The 18,280-nt window shown below is 38.1% G+C and overlaps 1 protein-coding gene across 6 annotated transcripts in view; it reads right to left on the bottom strand.

Moving 5' to 3' along the window:
* si:cabz01007802.1 overlaps window positions 1-18,280 on the bottom strand; it is a 36,245-nt gene that overhangs the window by 2,491 nt on the left and 15,474 nt on the right. For 5 of the 6 annotated variants that reach the window (XM_037976644.1, XM_037976639.1, XM_037976642.1 and 2 more), the window contains 9 exons: window positions 17,625-17,696; window positions 15,967-16,044; window positions 15,774-15,827; window positions 15,608-15,643; window positions 13,819-13,896; window positions 13,679-13,718; window positions 13,552-13,597; window positions 848-1,262; window positions 17-460 (listed from right to left, as the gene is read on the bottom strand). In XM_037976644.1, coding sequence (XP_037832572.1) covers window positions 17-460; window positions 848-1,262; window positions 13,552-13,597; window positions 13,679-13,718; window positions 13,819-13,896; window positions 15,608-15,643; window positions 15,774-15,827; window positions 15,967-16,044; window positions 17,625-17,696 — 1,263 coding nt within the window. The remainder of the gene's footprint in view (window positions 1-16; window positions 461-847; window positions 1,263-13,551; window positions 13,598-13,678; window positions 13,719-13,818; window positions 13,897-15,607; window positions 15,644-15,773; window positions 15,828-15,966; window positions 16,045-17,624; window positions 17,697-18,280) is intronic. The other variant, XM_037976640.1, reaches the window with a different exon arrangement.

Raw genomic sequence — 18,280 nt, 5'->3', positions numbered from 1 at the left:
GTTTCTTCAAATCAGCCTTCAACATTTCTTCATCCTCCTCCTCCTCAATCTCCACTTCTATCCCATCCATAGTTTTTTGCAGCTCTTCCTTGATTCTGTTCAGCTCAAGCAGTCCATCCTGTAGGTCCTTACAAACCTCACGGATCTTAGCAGCAAAATCGGTCTTGGCTCCCTTTTTCAGCTCCATAGAATCCTTTGCCAAGAAAAACACATCAAGAGCCAGGAAGAGGCCCGACATAACTCCAGTGGTGACACTCATCACCTGTGCAGCTTTCGCAGCACCACCAGCAACCCCAAGGACCTGGACGGTGCTAATCAGGCTCTCTGTGTTGATCACTAAAGCCTTGCCTGCTCGACCACCCTCCTTCATTACATGTTTGACATTTTGGTTAAGGTGCTTCTTTGAGATGCTTTCAGCGTACTTCTCGAAGTTCCAGTCCTCGAGTGTCTCCATCCCTTCCTTTAGGTTAGATATGGGTGAAGAAAAGAAAAAGAAAAGATCAGTTTGTGTATGGATGGCAGATGCTAACGCAGCAGAAAAAAATACAATAATCCAGAGTGATGTAGACATGGGTATTTTAAAAACTATTCTGACTTTAAGCTAGTGAATTTTTGAAGAAGTTATGGAGGTTTTGGCTTTTAATGCTTATATTATAAAAAATGATAATGCAGGTTCATGTTTAGAAAGGCTTGTTGAAAATAAGTGGAGCCAGTTGATGGTTGTTGTTGTGATGTATGAACAAATTCTTAAAATCTCAAAGATTTTTATTCTAAAGCACAAAAATGGGGATAATGTTTTTCTATTATATTTATGCAACTTAAACTGAACACCTGGTCAGGTCCCCACCTGTAAGAACTCCAGACACTCCTTGATATCCTTGATCTCTTCCTGGTAATCTTGGATCATCTTCTCCACCTTCTTGCGGTCCGTCTTTGAGTGGACCGTGTCAGTGATGTTGGCTGAAGCAGATGTCACGCCACCTGCTGTAGCTATGCCGATGCCTACAGCTGTGACGATGAGCGACGTTCCTGCTGTGAAGGGGGCCAGGATGAGACCGGTGATGGTGGTGACAGACCCTGCGACGCTCGCCACCCCCCCACCCATGCTGGCTGTGACCGTTTTCTTGTGGAAGTTGTCAGCTGAGTCGGCCAATGCAAGAAGCTCCAAGATGCGTTGCTGGAGGGAAGCACCTCGCTGGTTGAAAAAGCGAACAAATAGACGGGCTGCCATGAAGACTCGATCAGCAGCTTCTTCAACCACTCTGACAGAACAAACAAAAGCAATCANATACGATTTACCCCTGGATGACAGGAAAACTGCTGAGAGTGTAGCCAATCCAGTACTCTAGGCCTTACTGTAGTGGGGACATAAATTTTGCCAGGAGGACCTCCTCCATGGTCAGGTTCAGCCCGTTGGGCCTCCTGAATCTCCCTCTCAATGTCCCATGTGAGGGCTCCAACGATCAGGGATGGGGAAAGTATATGCTCCTCTTGCTCTGAGGAACTCTCCCGGGACCAAAGCCTACATAATGTGTCCGGCTTGACATTCTTGGTTCCAGGTCTGAAGGTAATAGAAAAATTAAATCTTCCGAAAAACAGGGACCACCTAGCCTTTGGTCCCTGCTTCGGAGTAGGGCCAGCCGGGCCATGATGATATATGGTACTGTCATGTTCGCTAACCAGACTCTAGTGCAGGCAACAATTAAGAACTCAATCAAAGGAATCAAAAAAATAATTCTTGGAATGTTCGAGGCCTGGGTCACCCTATTAAACGTGGCAAAGTATTTTCTCATCTCAAATCTTTAAAAACAGACATTCTGTTTTTACAGGAAACACATATCAAACCTACACAACAGAGGAAACTTAGAGCTCTCTCAAGTATATCAAGCTCCTTTCACATCGTGCTTCACATTTAAACATAGACAGAGATTTGGTGTGAAAACAAACAAAAAAAAATTAAATCTTTCCAAAGTGGAGATTTTTTGGTCTTGTTTTGAAGATCTTATATTCATGAAATCTGAAAATCCAGAGCTTTTCAGAAACAATGACGTAGAAGCCTTTTGTACACATATTGTATTTTTCATCTGTCTTTCTTTCTTGCTTTGTCCTGATCCTGATGCAGTTAAATCAGATTTTTTTCTTGAAAAAGATTATTAACTGAGAGGGATTTGTAATCAGTATCCAAAAATAAAACATGGGCTATAATTGTTTTAGAAAAAATTTTAGCCAAGCTAAAAGTATTATTTCTCTGCATTTTGATATGTCATTTTGACATTCCACCTAATGACGCTGTGATTTTAGCATTATTTTATTGTATGGATCAAGAAAATAATGTTAATGGAGAAAAAATTAGGTAATTAAAAAAACATCCAGAGAAGTGCATAAAGAAACCAAATTAACAGATGAGGGTGAAGAAATGAATAATAGTTTACCATCTCAAACAGTTCAAACAAAAGGCATTGTTGTGGTTAAGTAAGAGCGCAATATTTTAAAAATGCACAGTGTGTCACGTTTTAATCCATTACACAGTCAGGGTCTGCTTCACAATGTAGTGTTGGACACAAAACATGTTGCAACAAACCATGGATAACCATATTGTAACATGTAACAACAATCTTAGTGTACGTACAGTATCTGATGCAAGAATATGCTCAAAAATATTTCTTGAACTGCTGCAATTTTAAAAATTCGAGTTGTTTTAGAGATTTGCATGTTTTAAAGATCACTAAGCATGGCTTGCTTTTCCAGTCCCTCCCTGATTCTCCAAGCAGAAATCACTCTGACTGCTATCTACTGTAGGTCAGACATTGATTGCTTATAAGATGTTCACACAAACTTACCTTAAAAAAAATGAATTATCACTTGAATGTGTGAATACGTGTAATTCAGTTTCCTCAGTCGACAAGACTATCTCCATTAAGCTGTTTTATTTCCTAGAACAACTAACAACTAGGTTACCAACATTTTAGATATCTGAAAACTTTATCAGGAGACTAAATCTGTCTAGTTGTGCATTCAACAGTCTTTAGAGCAAGCTAAATTATCACAAAATCCAATTAAAATAATTTGATAAAAATACAGAAGCACAATTAATCTCAAAAAAATTAAACACAAATACAATTCTTAATTTCTTTACTACCTAATTTTTTGTTTGTTTGTTTTCTCCTCACAGGTATCTTCAAAGCACCAGTTGCAGGTCTATATTACTTTAGCATCTTTTTTCATGGTGGGGGTCAACACGGATCTGGGCTACATCTCTTCAAGCATGGCTACCTCGTGGCTGTGGCCACTGATTATGGAAACAGCTCTGACCAATCGGATAATGGAGGAAACGCTATGTTCCTGCAGCTGCGGCAAGGGGAAGATGTGTTTGTCAGACTGGCAAAAAATACACGTTCGGGGATCCTACTACTATACCACTTTTAGTGGATTTTTAGTCACTCAAATGTAAGACACAAGATTGAAATATGTTTCCTTAAGAGTCAATATGTAGGTAAATGTACCATTTGAAGCAATGTAATGGGGATTTTTCTTTTTATTTATTGTGAAGAAAATATAGATTTATGATCAGCTGTAACAATTTAAGAACAAGAAATGAAGCAAATATTGTTAGTTGCATTGTATCAATGATAAAATAAAATAAATGAAAAAAAAACCTCAACCTTCTGTGATTTTTCTAAAAATTTATTAAAGCAATAAGGTGCTGTGACAATGTGCTTAAATAAAACATGTAGGGCTGAAAGATACTGTAAAACATCTGTTTACAAAAGTGTTCAGATCATCTGTTTCTTCCTGCTGCTTCTAATATAATTTGCATGTAACTTCTGATCCTGATAGAAACAATTATTCAGTGCCAGCACAAGTCAAAGTCAATCTTTACCAGCTTTGTTATGAATACTAGTCTGTGAGATATATCAAATCAAAATATATTGTCCTTGGGTTCGCCAATCCAAAACTGCCATATATTTTGCATACAGATGCAAGCACCACTGGGTTGGGGGCAGTTCTGTACCAAGAGCAGGAGGGCAAGTTGTGTGTCATTGCTTATGCTAGTTGAGGCTTGTCTGTTAGTGAGTCAAAATATCGAGCTCATAAACTAGAGTTTTTAGCTCTGAAGTGGAGTGTTACTGAGAAATTCCATGATTATCTCTATGGGACTAACTTTATAGTTGTTACAGACAACAAACCACTCACTTATGTGCTCACTGCAGCGAAGGTTAGCAGCACTGTCGACCTATGCATTCAAGTTGCAATACCGTGCTGGAAAACTGAATTTTGATGCTGATGCTGATGCTTTGTCTCGACGCTCACATGGAGAGGCTCCCGATGATCATCCCTGCAGGGAGTAGGAACTCATTCACCATCTGAATAAGCAACCGTCATGAAGGGAAAATAAATTAGATTTTCCCTGAAATTGTGGATGCCATCTGTCAAAGTTGCTTAGTCAGGACACAGCAGCAAACTGAACCCAGTCAAGCTACAGTCACATTGGTTGAGTCTTTATCTGTTGCTGTTAACTATATTCCTGACAGTTTCATCAATGAAGTGTCACATGGGTTGCCTTTGATACCTTCTCTGTCTCACACTGAGCTCCAAGAGCAGCAAAAAGCTGACCCTGCCATTCGTGAGTTCATTCACCAGCTGGAGACTGGTGAGAAGGTCTCTCCATCTGTTTGGGGAGAGCAGCCTGACCTTTCCTTGCTCCTTAGAGAGTGGAACAGGTTGGAGTTGGAAGGAGTCCTGTATTGGAAAAGACAGGAGGGAGACAGCCTTATCTGGCAATTGGTGCTACCGCCCCAGTTACGACCAACTGTTCTGAAGAGCTTGCACCATGATATGGGGCATATGGGCATCGAAAGAACAATTGATCTGGTGCGCCAACGCTTCTTTTGGCCCAAAATGACAACAGAGATGGAAATCACTATTAAAACTTGTAATTGTTGTGTAAGGCACAAAACTCCAATGGAAAGAGCCGCTCCACTGGTAAATATTCAAACAAGTCGGCCTCTTGAACTCTTATGTATGGACTTTTAACCATTGAACCTGAGAGTAGCAACACTAATGACATTCTTGTTCTCACTGATCACTTTACCAAATTTGCAGTTGCCATTCCTACCCCAGCCAAAAAGCAAAAACTGTAGCAAAGTGTCTTTGGAATAAATTTATGGTATATTACATAATTCCAGAGCGTATACACTCAGATCAGGGTACTAATTTTGAGTCTAAACTCGTTAAAGACCTCTGTGAAGTTGTTGGCATTAAGAAGTGTAGAACTACTCCATACCACCCACGGGGAAATCCAGCTGAGCGCTTTAACCGCACTCTGCTCAATATGCTTGGGACTCTGGACTATGAACTTTGGTTGCTGTCCTTGTCCCTGTTGACTTGGCTTTGGGTTTCCCATCAGAGATCTGCCATCTATTTCTCATTCAGAATTTTTCAAGAATCTGCAGTCAAGTCTGCAAGAAAGCTACAAACTAGCTTCAGAGAATGCCCTAGAGTCCACTGCAAAGAATAAAAATAATTTTGATCAGAAAATCACCCCTTGCAGTTTGGAGATCAGAAATTGAGTGCTGGTTCGCAACATCTGTCTGCAGGGTAAGAATAAGCTGGCAGATAAATGGGAGCGTACAAAGATGTTGACTGTGCTGGAAACTTACCAGTCTGTACTGTACAAACTGAAAACCAAGATGGGCCAACTCGTACTCTACATCGAGACCTATTGCTCCCTTGTGGTTTCCTGCCAGCTTGCTCTGCAGAAGAACCCTCCTCCTGAAAAGAAAAAAAAAATGATAACATAAAATGAATATGTCATGAATGTGGTGTGTTTTGTTCTTTGTTTGGGGTTTCTTGTTGGTCTTGTTTGGTTTGGTTGTCTTTTGGGTCTCTGTGTTTGTCTTGTCACCATTCACCTCCTCAGTACTTTGCCATTCATGCCTGCCACGCCCACCTCACCTGCTCCTCGTTTAGTCCACAGCTGCATCCCATAATCATCTTTCCCTCTGTCTTTAAAACCGGTCTCTGTTTTGTCACTTGTCACTGGGTCATTCCGTTCCTCTTGTTCTTGCCATGCCTTGCTTTGCGTTTCTGGATTTTTGTTTGTATTTTTGCTGCCACGCCAACCTTTTGTTTTTGTTATATTTTACTTTAATAAATTAGTTTTCCTTTTATGAAATGAGTCTGCATTCTGGGTTCGCCTCCGTCTTCCCGCCATATGACAGAATATTAATATTTGTCCACTGATCTTTATGTGTGACTAATTTCAAACATTTTTGTAGTCAAAATCACTAAAATTGCATATTTCCTGTTCAAATACAAGGGTGAAATGCAAGGTGCGGCAGCAACGAGCCGAGCCTCACCTCTGATTGCGGAATCCATCACAAACTGGGTTGATACATGCAACTGGCCCGTGGTTTACAAAATACCACTCCCCTCCTTCAGTTAAACTAAAGTCTTCTGATGTAAACTAATATAGTATGTGTCTGTACATACAACATATATGTTACATACAGCTGTAACTAACAGGTAATGTAAAACAGGTGGAGTGGGCATGGCAAGCTGACTGGAAAACTACCACGCAGGTGGATAGTGGCACAGGGAAAACAAGGAATAAGACAATACCATAATCTATAATCTTGGGCAAGACACTTCACCCGCCTTGCCTACTGGTGGTGGTCAGAGGGCTCGGTGGCGCCGGTGTGATGGCAGCCTCACTTCTGTCAGCCCGCCCCAGGGCAGCTGTGGCTACAATGTAGCTTACCACCATCAGTGTGTGGATAAATGGGTGAATGATTGTAGTGTAAAGCGCTTTGGGGTCCTTGGACTAGATAAAGCGCTATATAAGTGCAAACCATTTATCATTTACCATCTAAAACACAGGAAACACAAAGAGCAATACTATACAAGAACGTTGTATAAAGAATCACAAAGAACAAACCAACAACAAACAACCAGAAAACAAATAATAAGCAATGAACCAGCAGAGAGGAAATGACCAGAGACTGAATCTAAAGAACTGAGGGTGAGTGGAAGATGGGCTACAGCTGCAACTAACAGGTAATGGAAAACAGGTGGAGTGGGTGTGGCAAGCTGACTGGAAAACTACCATGCAGGTGGATAGTGGCACAGGGAACACAAGGAACAAGACAATACCATAATCTAAAACGCTGGAAACACAAAGCGCAAAACTATACAAGAACGTATAAACTTATAAAGAATCACAAAGAACAAACTAAACACAAGGATCACAAGAACAAAAACAGGAAAATCAAATACAGAAAATAAAAAATAGCCAAATCCTACCAATTAACAGACTAGCTGAAACAATGTGTTATCTGGTCTCACAGAGGTTAGCTTTCTGAATGTTGAAATGTAAGAATCATTAATGTGAGATTTTCCTTCATAATTAGACAAAGAACTCAACAAAGAGTGACACCCAGGAGATTTATTTGAACAATATAATATGGTTTTACATGGTTCACACAGTTTTGCAATCTAAATGTATGTCCCTGAAAGTGGCTAAAATAACACTTTTATTTCCTAGTTACCTCTGGCAGAAATAAGACAATATTACACCCCACGACAGACAATGTCTTCACAGATGGGCATGTTTTCATAACATTGATATACCTTCTGTCTCTAAAGAAGGTTGATCTGAAACAGTGTGGCCTTGGATTAACCAAAACATTAATTGTTACTTAAACTAAATAACAGTAGTTTCATTTGCAAATTTCCAGGTCCCTAATTTATGAAAACTCATTTTCCACTACAGTCTCATTTCGCTGTAAGGTGACATCAACATGACTTGTTGGTAATATGTATCATTTCTAAGCACAGCATTTCCAACAATATAAAACAGCAAACATGACAGAGATTTGATGTAGTCAAGTGAATATCCAGTATACCTAATAATACTACAAAATTGTGCCAAAGGCTCAAACTCTAAGGTAGAATATTAAAACAGACTCATTAAAAGAAACTACATAAAATATAATTGGACAGAGTTTCTGCAGAGCAAATGCATGGCTAGAAGAACTCAGAAAAGGTTCCTGGGGTTTTAAAAACCCCTTCACGATCCATTTTTCCAGTTCTTGTTCTCATTCTTAAGGCCTGATTCTCAAACTTCACCTCCTTCAGACTTCACACACCTGTTGGGGAAAAAATGCACTCTGTTGAGCTACTTTTCACCGCAAATATGTATTACAACAGCATAAAATGCCAATCTATTAGCTGTATGTGTAAGTGATTTCATGGAAAATCCCAACTTCTATAATAACATCATTAATATTAGCAAAAAGTTACACCATAGCATTTTTTTTCATTATACAGGTAGAACTTGATTATCTTGAGAAGATGGTTGGCTTAGCTTGAAAATTTGGTTGATTATAGTTTTCAAATGTGTAGTGCATTGCAATAACTTTAGTGCCTTTTCTTTTAACACAACACTGAGGTCAGCGGAAGTCAGAACGATATGGTTTTTATACCAAAGATGCTATTTGTGCCAAAGTTGTTATTACATTGTGGCTGCCCAGACAGGAGAAATAGGGTACCTTGGAGGAACTTTTCTCCATAGAATGAAACAATGAATGACAAACAATGACAATCATTTTTTCCCTCTTCCTTGCAAAGAAGCACACAGACTCAAGGTAATTGTGCACATTGACTTGAATGGAATTTGAATAGAAAAATAAAAATGGCGGGTCTTGAACAACTCAGAAATTATATTTTTTGTAAGTTTTTTAAATTTAGCATTTTATAATGACAAGGAGGATGTGTTGTGGCTGAAAATTGTACGTGTGACGGAAGTGTCACAATTATCAGAGGTTTTGTCACAGTGACCCAGAGAAACCTGTTGAAGCCAGAATGTCCATCATTGTTACAGTATTTAACCAGGCAAGTCCCATTGAGATCACTGATCTCTTTTTCAAGGGAGGCCTGGGTCCGAAGGCAGCCTAATATACATGTTTTTGAACTGTGGGAGGAAACAGGAGCACCCAGAGAAAACCCACACAAACATGAGGAGAACAGGTAAACTCCACACAGAAAGACCCCAGGTCCAACCCGGGACTTACTTACTCTATTATTTGTCCGTTGTGTGAAACTTGTTTCCCAGACACCCCCCAACGGATCTTAAAGTTACTGATCCCCTTGTTTTTCATTTTTGCCTCCAACTAGCAAAAACACAATTTACATTGATGAAGGATAACATATAAAATTAACTTTACACTTGAACAAGTTATAAAATTACATTTTCACTTTTTTCTTTTACTGAATAAAGTTGTTTTTACAAAATGCACATATGAAATGATTTAAAAGTGGTCAAAATAGGTTAGGTTAGTCTTTCTCACCCTTTGTTGAATTTGTTGCTGGACAGCAGGGTCACACATATCAAAGTCAGAGCTGATTTTCACCACAGACCACTTTTTATAATCTGAAAAATAGTTGAAGAAAACATGGTTATCAAATCAAGTTCACTGTGATTATAAAACACTTCTTGAAGCGTTCCATGAGCTTGTGGCATGTTTTGATTGTTTTATATAACCTGGTGATATGAAAGGCAGGTAATAATGTATATATTGTAAGCAAAATATCTCATTGATTATTGGGTGGATTTTATTGAAATGCCTAGAAAGTAATTACTGGATGTACATTTAGAGGTGATTTTCCTTCGAAGTAAAGCTGATTCAAGGTAATCAACCTTTCTAAACACAAAAATGTTTGGTAAGGCTCAGTCACTTTTACAGAAATTGAGCTAAAATTTTGTGTGGCAGTAGCTGAAAATCATCCGTAACACATTCTCTGAATTTTAACAAATCACACAATACACATATTTGTTTAAAACTTTAAAAGTGGCAGGCAACATGCATTCTTTCAAGGGGAAGTACCTTGAATAATAAATTAAAGAACTTGGATACAGTGCCTTTAAAGATTATTCACCTCCTTGGATGTTTTATGCTTTTATTGCTGTCATAAATTAGTCATGGTCAATATATATTGACCATTTTGACAAACAAACAAAAACTCTTCAACATCAAAGTGAAATCAAATTTCTACAAAGTAATGCCAATTTAAACAAAATATGTAATGTACGATCAGTGATAGCATAAGTATTAAAGTGACTGTCCTAATTCAGCTCAGACAAAAAAGATTACTGAAAAGTACAAATACGGGGATGGATACAAAAGGATTTCCAAGGCCGTAAACATCCCCTGGAGTCCTGTTAACGCTATCATCAAGAAATGGAAGGAATATGAGACATGTGTAAATCTGCCAAGAGCAGATCGTCCTCACAAACTGAGTGATCATGAAGAAGGAGAACAATGAGAGAGGCCACCAAGACACCTGTGAGCTCTCCGAAGGAGTTTCAAGCCTTAGCAGGTTAGATGGGAGAGACTGTGAATACAACACAGTTCTTTTGCAGACAGAATCAGATTGTCCTTCAGGATTTTCTTATATTTTGCAGCATTCATTTGACCTTCTATCTTTACAAGCTTTCCAGAGCCAGCTGCCAAGAAGCACTTGACCATGGAGTCTTCCAGGTGTTATTTGGCAAACTCTCGTTGAGATCTAATGAATTTACTTCAACAGTGTCTCTCTCTTTCTCACTTTCCCATAAAGCATAGACTGGTGAAAAACCCAGGCAACAGTTGTATTCACAGTCTCTCCCATCTCACCTGCCGAAGCTTGTAACTCCTCTTTTAATAAAAGACTGAGTAATGTACACTCACAATAGCATAGAACAGGTGATTTCATGTCACAGAACTGTGTTCTCCATGCTCCACCATCAGCATAAGCACAGTTTGAGCCAGTCCCCAAGCTTTCTAGTTTGCCTTGCTGCCAGTATCTGAACAGATTGTCTCTTCCATCAGACCACTTCCATGTGTCTCCAAAAAGGCCAATCCAGACCAGCCTTCCTGTTGGGACCATTCTTTGGATCTCCTCGTTCTCAGCAGATGTTCTCACACTGAGCAGGTCAGAGTGTCTCTCCCGGCAGTACTGCTGAGCATCAACCCATTTCTTTGGTGTTTGCACAAGAACTTTAGCTTCAGAGGCATTGTCTCTGCCTGTGAAAATGAAAATAATCATAATTCACCAACACTGTTAGGATCAGTGGTTTATGAGACATTGGTATGTAGGACTATATTCAGACTACAGGTTTACTTGTGGTTCCTAAAGTTTCTAAAAGTAAAATGGGAGGCAGAGCTTTCATTTATCAGGTTTGTCTCTTGTGGAACCATCTTCCAGTTTCTATTTGTGAGGCTGACACTCTGTCTACTTTTACAACTAGGCTTAAGACCTGCCCTTTTGATAACTCCTATAGTTAGGATTGGCTTGGGTTTCCTGAGGCTTAGACTGCTGGAGGACAAGCTGACCACATTTCCTCTCTCTGCTGATGTCTTTACTCTCTCTCTTGTTGTGTTTCTTCCCATACAAAAAACACCTGGACCAATCCTTCTGTGTTTGATTTGATCTCTTTCCTGTCCTCTCAAACCCCAGACGATCGAAGCAGATGGACGCTCATCTTGAGCCTGGTTCTGTTGGAGGTTTCTTTCTGTTAAAAGAGATTTGTTTGTTTCCATGTTGTCAACATGCTGCTCAAGATTACAGATTGCACCAAAGTGAAGATTTAAGGCAATTCCAAAAAATTGTTAAAAAATAAAGCAACTGGACTTCGGTAGTTGAGTTCCAAGCTTTAAACGTCATTAGATGCTACATTATATAAGCTAGACTCACATGTAGATTAATCTCACTCCCCTCACAATGTAGAGTCATTAGGGTCTTTGTTCATCTGGTTCACAAGAGAGGAAGCCATTTGCTTCAAATGAAAAAAACAACTTTAAACAGAGGAGGTCTCAGATTTCAGCTTTCTAAAGCCAAGTTTACATGTGAACAATATGGTAAATGGCTTGCACTTATATAGCGCTTTATCTAGTCCAAGGACCTCAAAGCCCTTTACACTCACCCATTCATACACACATTCACACACTGATGGTGGTAAGCTACATTGTAGCCACAGCTGCCCTGAGGCGGGCTGACAATATCCTGGAAACATTATAGATTTTTTGATGTTGATTATAAAAACGTTACATGTTCACATGGTAATGCTGTGATCATAACTGCTGTTAAGACGAAAATGCAAAAGCTTTTGAACCTGCTGTAGTTTCCATGCCAGGTCAATAGCTAGCACTGTGATTTTTGTATTTTAACAACTTATGCATGCTTACAGACACTTCAGTCTCAAGCATGAAAACGGTTACAAGCAAAGTGGCAAATACACAAACTCTTTTGAACCAACAATGAGGTTGCTGCTACATGTTACTTTGAATTATAAATCTAAAAAGATTCAATAAAATGTAGACTATTGAATGACTGTAACCGGAGTTGACATTTTTCTGTGAAACGATGATGTGAGTTTCAAAAAACTTCCACTCTGAGACCTGAATTTAAAAAGCTTCAATGTCAGACAATAGGATTGCTGTTGTCATGTAGACAAACAGCTAAAATGCAACCGAATTGATCCAATTTCACTTAAAATAGCTTCATGTAAACCTAACAATGGAGCATTAAGCCTGATACTGACTCCTTTTCCCTCTAAATAATACCTTCATGCACGTGACCAAAACATCTCTTTTGTGAGCCAGGCAACCAAAGAATTTAACGACTCTCTGGTGGGAAGAGACATAATTAATCTGCATGTGAATTTAGCCTACATAGCGGAGCATTTCATGCAGTTTACAGCTTAGAACTCCACATTGTCCCCATTTTTGAATTGAGAAAGCTTCCCAGATGGGAAGCGAAACATCTTTAACAACAGAATAGAAGTCCACTTCATTTTTTTAATTATTTTTTTTATTTGCTATGTCCTAAATGACTGAGACTCTACACTAGCATTCAATGCAATCTGCTGGCATCCTTAGACAGATAACTTTTCATAATGTACTGTATGTGATTGTATTGTGTCATAAATAAATTGAATTGTCGATAATTGGATTTGAATCTGACTTGAATTGACTTATTTTTGCTGTATAGTTCCCCTCTGTAGCCTATTTTTTGTTTGTTGCTTAAAAAATGAAAATGGCGCTAGTGAGCACCGAATGGAGTAGACGTGTTCTTTTTTGGCTCCTCACCACTTAAAAGTAATTTTTTATTGTACATCGATTTTTACCTTATATTTCGGTAATCCCCGTGCCGTGACTAACTGTTTTGATATTGAGGATGACTAAACCCAAGACGGATAAAGGAAAGAAGCAGGATAAGGCTTCAGAAGANCTCGCTGGTTGAAAAAGCGAACAAATAGACGGGCTGCCATGAAGACTCGATCAGCAGCTTCTTCAACCACTCTGACAGAACAAACAAAAGCAATCAAATCCTGTCAACTACAAACCAGCACATGCATCTACACTATCATGTAGACATTAATACAAATTTATTCTGAGAGAAACAATTTAATTGATCTAGAACTGCCTGTAAATTATGACGTATTCTGACAAAATTAATCACTTATATTTGAAAAACTTGAAATTAAATCTAAATGCTTTTTGGTTTACATACTCTTCAGCTTCATCATCTTGTTTTGTCTGATTCCATTCATCCCATCCTACAACACAGAGATAAAATTTTTCCTGTGGATTTAAAGTTTCAGCTGCAATAAAGAGGATTGCTAAGAAATCTGACAAACCTTCAACAGTTTTCCACCATGCCAAAAGGCCCTCTTCATCCTGGAAAGTAACCATTTTATAGCAAACACTTTTAGATGAGAGTTATTCAATTACAGAAATAAACATTATTAATGATGTGCACTGCTGAAGAAACAAACACCTCCAAAGGGTCCAGTTGTGCCTCTTCCCCAGGTACTGGTATTTCAGCCAGCTGGAGTGTTTGAACTTGAAGAGTCTCCTGGTCGGAGAAGTGCCACAAGTCATCAACAATCAGCACATAAAACACAAAAGAGATGAAAAATGTCTTACTGTCGAATGATAACAAAACCTTTTCTTGTAAATCCACACAGCTTTTATGCTTTAACACCAAGATGGACCACCACGATGCTGTCAGAAGCCATGTGCCAATACAAAAGCGTTGGATCTTGGCGTGTATATTATTGCATCAGTTCATCTGCTTTCGTTTAGCTGTGTGCAGTCTTAAAAAGCATTAAAACTTTATCTAGTTGAATAAAAACTTGTTTAAAGTTGGCAAAGTTTCTTCAAAATACCTGAAGAAACAATGGCTCATTGGGAGTACAGGGTCAAAGGCACCAAACATGAAATTAAATCTAAAGTTGCCCAAATCCTTTTTTTTGCCTATATGTGATCCAGATCTGATTTCTTTTTTTTTTTTTTTACAGTCTGAACGTGACAAATCCATTTTTTCTCTCCTCTCAATCGACTCAGGTCATTTTCATATGTAGTACTAAATTGGACACACATCCAATGTTTTTCAAAGCAACTGAAGTCTGAACAGTCATGTCACACTTCATCTGACTTTTAGTCATTGACATAGTATGTGGATTGATCCTAATATTGATATCATGCTTCAGAGCCATTGAGTCTTCACACTGGGGTCTGATGACTGTCACAGTTAATGTAAACAACCATGCCAAAAAAAAACCAACAAAAAAAAGATACACACACACAAGGCAGGTGTCATTACTGATCACTAGTTGTAGTTGTGAAATAAATTACAATCTTTATTAAACTCCACTGAATCTTTTAGTGATGAGGCACACGGGATGCACTTGCCAACAGGAAATGCAAAGCCACATGACTGAGAAACCACCGATTATGTAAATATGAGGTTATAAAAGGGCAAAGTTTTTTTTGTTGTTGCTTTTATTTATGTTTTTAAATTTCAAGCTGAAGGTCAGACATTTTTAGCAGACCATCTTTAAAAAGGTGCTCTTGGTGAGCTGCAGATTGCATGAGTAAATACAGGTCATTACTAAAGCTTGAATTATGTAAACCCATTGTCTCACCTAGTTATTAAAACAAATGTTTATTATTCTCTTCATCGTAAGTCACAGAGTGGAATGACTGAATACTGAAAGGAAATTACTTTACCAAAGAAAAACAATAACCTGTCAAACTTTGCTGTGAATTCCATTTTTATTTTGCAAACCAATTATTTTTCCTAATAAATGGTAATGGTAAATGGCTTGCACTTATATAGCGCTTTATCTAGTCCAAGGACCCCAAAGCGCTTTACACTACAATCATTCACCCATTCATCCACACACTGATGGTGGTGAGCTACATTGTAGCCACAGCTGCCCTGGGGCGGGCTGACAGAGGTGGTAATAGAAGTTGTTTTAGGCTTTTTGATTCTTGTAAACTTTTATTTCATTTTGCAACAGCAAAGTGCAGTGTATGAGCAGTGGTGTGTTTGACAAACATTTTTGCATCGTTACAAAAATAACTTCAGCTCAGCTGGAGATGCAGTTCAGCTTCTAAACTGCACTTTGATCTTATCAGTATGTAATCATGTCATTTTCTTAATGACTTTTTTGTTGCTTTCAAACAATGAAATTGTTCAAATAGAATTCAGTGCCTAAAGTCAAAGCATTTATAAAATGTTGTAAAGGTGCTTCATACCTTAAACAGTCTACACTACTAACCTGAGCTTGAGCCTGAGTTTCAGACGATGCAGAACTCTGAAATGTAGGAAACATCAAAACAACAAAAGTGAATGTACAAAATAAAATACACATGACTACCTAAAAACTAAACTAAACTAAACATGGAGTAGTGAATTTCAGTCAGTAGTAGAAGAACATGTCCTACCTTCGATCCCGACCCAAAAAATGCACTCGGAAGAATTTTCTTCAAAACAAAAGTCTAAAAAAGAAAGCTGTATTCAGATATCACTTTCACAGCTCTGTAACTTCTCATGTGACACAATGAAAAAAAAAACATGCATGTAATAACAGGAGTAAAAGTTTAATCTGAACCAAGGCAAAAACAAAATATAAAAAACCTTTGTTCTTTTACTGGTAGCCTCCGGCGGCTCATTTTTCACCTCAAAGCTGGTGTCAGCATCAGCATACCATATTGTCTGAAAAAAAAAAAAAAAAAAGAGGTTGAATTACTTTAAAAATCGGTGGGTTAAACATCATTTAGGCAGCTAAAACTATGTGCATAAAAAGAGCAATTTATAAACACAATATACATACAGTGCTGTGAAAAAGTCTTCAACCCTTCACAGATTTCTTCTGTTTTTGCCAAATGTTTCAGATCAGCAAACAAATTTTAATATTAAAGATAACCTGAATAAATGTTCAGGTTTTCAAATTATGAATTCATTGAACCTTCCCAGGAGTGGCTGGACAACCAAAATGACTCCCAGAGCTCAACGACTCATCCAGAAAGTCAAAAAGGAACCCAGAACAACATCTACAGCCCTGTGGGCTTCACTTGCCTCTGTAAGGTCAGAGTTCATGACGACTCAACAATAAGGAAGAGATGAAGGGCAAATCTCAAAAAATATCTTTATGACTCAAGACTTTTGGGAAAATGTTCTGTATACTGACAAGACAGAAGTGGAACTTTTAGAAAGGTCTCAAAGGCAGTTATCACAAATGTTTGATTGTGTGTGTGTGTGTGTGTGGCGGGGGGGGGAAGCACTTATTAGGTTTAGGTGGCAATTATTACCTCCACCAAGGAAGTTCTGATTTCAGTTGTTGGTTGGTCAGTCTTTTAGCAAGATCGCATAAAATCTAATGAACAGATTTGAATAAAACTTTTAGCAAATGTTGGGGTTGTGACAACAAACAATGGAGAAAATTTTGGTGCTGATTCACATCATGATCCAAATCGCACTACTTTTTAAATCACGATGGTTTTGGCAGAGGTTTGCGCACTCTAAGTGCTTCTAGGTATTATTATTTTTTTTATTTGTTGTATATTTTTTAACATAGGTCCAGGTTGGTTTGGTGACTTTTTCCCTTAATGAAATAATTTAAAAATAGCATTATACTAAATCAGGTTAGTTTATTCTGATATTAAAATTTGTTAGATAATCTGAAATTTAAGTGTGATAAAAATGCAAAACCAGAAGAAATATGTAAAGAGTGAATTACTTACAGATATATAACTTAATTAGTACTTCTTTATTCTTTGAAATGCTTTAACATTATATAAAGCCCCGCCTTGAATATTTTGTCAAACTTCCTTATTCCAGTCCGAGATTTTACCAGAAGTGTTACGCAACAACAACATCACAGATAATGGACAACTATAGCATTCCGGGAGTCCACGCCATCGGCACACATCCAGGAAATCCGTATCATGTGATTCGCAGTGGGTTTCATTTGAGTCATTCCTGTGGATCACGATCAACATCATAGGCTACTTCTATTTCTTTTTTACGTCGTACAACTTTTGTTTATACTACAGCTAAATAAAGCAGTTAAAAACATTTAGATAGCTGCTGATGGAGAGTTTAGCAGAATTTCCATTTCAAAATGTTATGTATACATTTGGTGCATTTTGACTTATGTTCTACATCCTAAGGTCACAAGTTAAAGATACGTTCAACATTTTTTAAATAAAGCTTTTGTGTAATTTCATTTGAAACACCAAGGAAAAAATCTTCTTTTTAAAATAAGAAATAAAATGGAGAACTTGATTTCTTACATGTCTCTCTATTTCGCTGTCGTCCAGGCTTTCAGAGCTGCTGGAGTGTTCACTGTGAACCGCTCGATCGTCCTGAGGTGTCAAAGTGTGAAGAAAGTAACAACAGATTGATCTTCACATTTAAAAAGATACAACATGCCAATTTTTCTTCAACTGACTGCCATCAGTTTCCATTTTGACATATAAGGTCAAAGTTTAAATCTGTGGAAGTGTGATTTTGTGGAAAGGTTGTGAACAATTAATACTGTACCTGTTATAGACAGCCATTTGCACGTTCTTGAACTCCTTAAACAATGTTAGAATTTCAAGGTTTTAAAAGTGCTGTAATTTTGAAAAGCTGCTTGAAACTGTATTTGTTTTTAAACCAGATATCACTGTCCAAACCTGCTGACCTTTGGGCGTTTGTAAAGCATACACACATTATGACCTTAAAGTCCACTGGGACAATACGTCTCATTCCAGTGAGACACCCTTTGAGTTAAGGCTGCATTGAAGTGAACAACAACCAATGGCTTTTTTATATCGCTTTTTATTTTTATAGTTAATAAATATACACAAAACTTAAATCTGTTAATTTTGCTTGGAATTGTCCCCTTGGGCATAAACACAATCCATGTGTACTGTACGTCTCGATATCCAGATCATGTGATAACATG

Source organism: Kryptolebias marmoratus, linkage group LG7 (genome assembly GCF_001649575.2).
Source record: "Kryptolebias marmoratus isolate JLee-2015 linkage group LG7, ASM164957v2, whole genome shotgun sequence".
NCBI lineage: Eukaryota > Metazoa > Chordata > Actinopteri > Cyprinodontiformes > Rivulidae > Kryptolebias > Kryptolebias marmoratus.
Note: the sequence above shows the minus strand (reverse complement) of the source record. Positions and strands in the feature narration are given on the sequence as shown.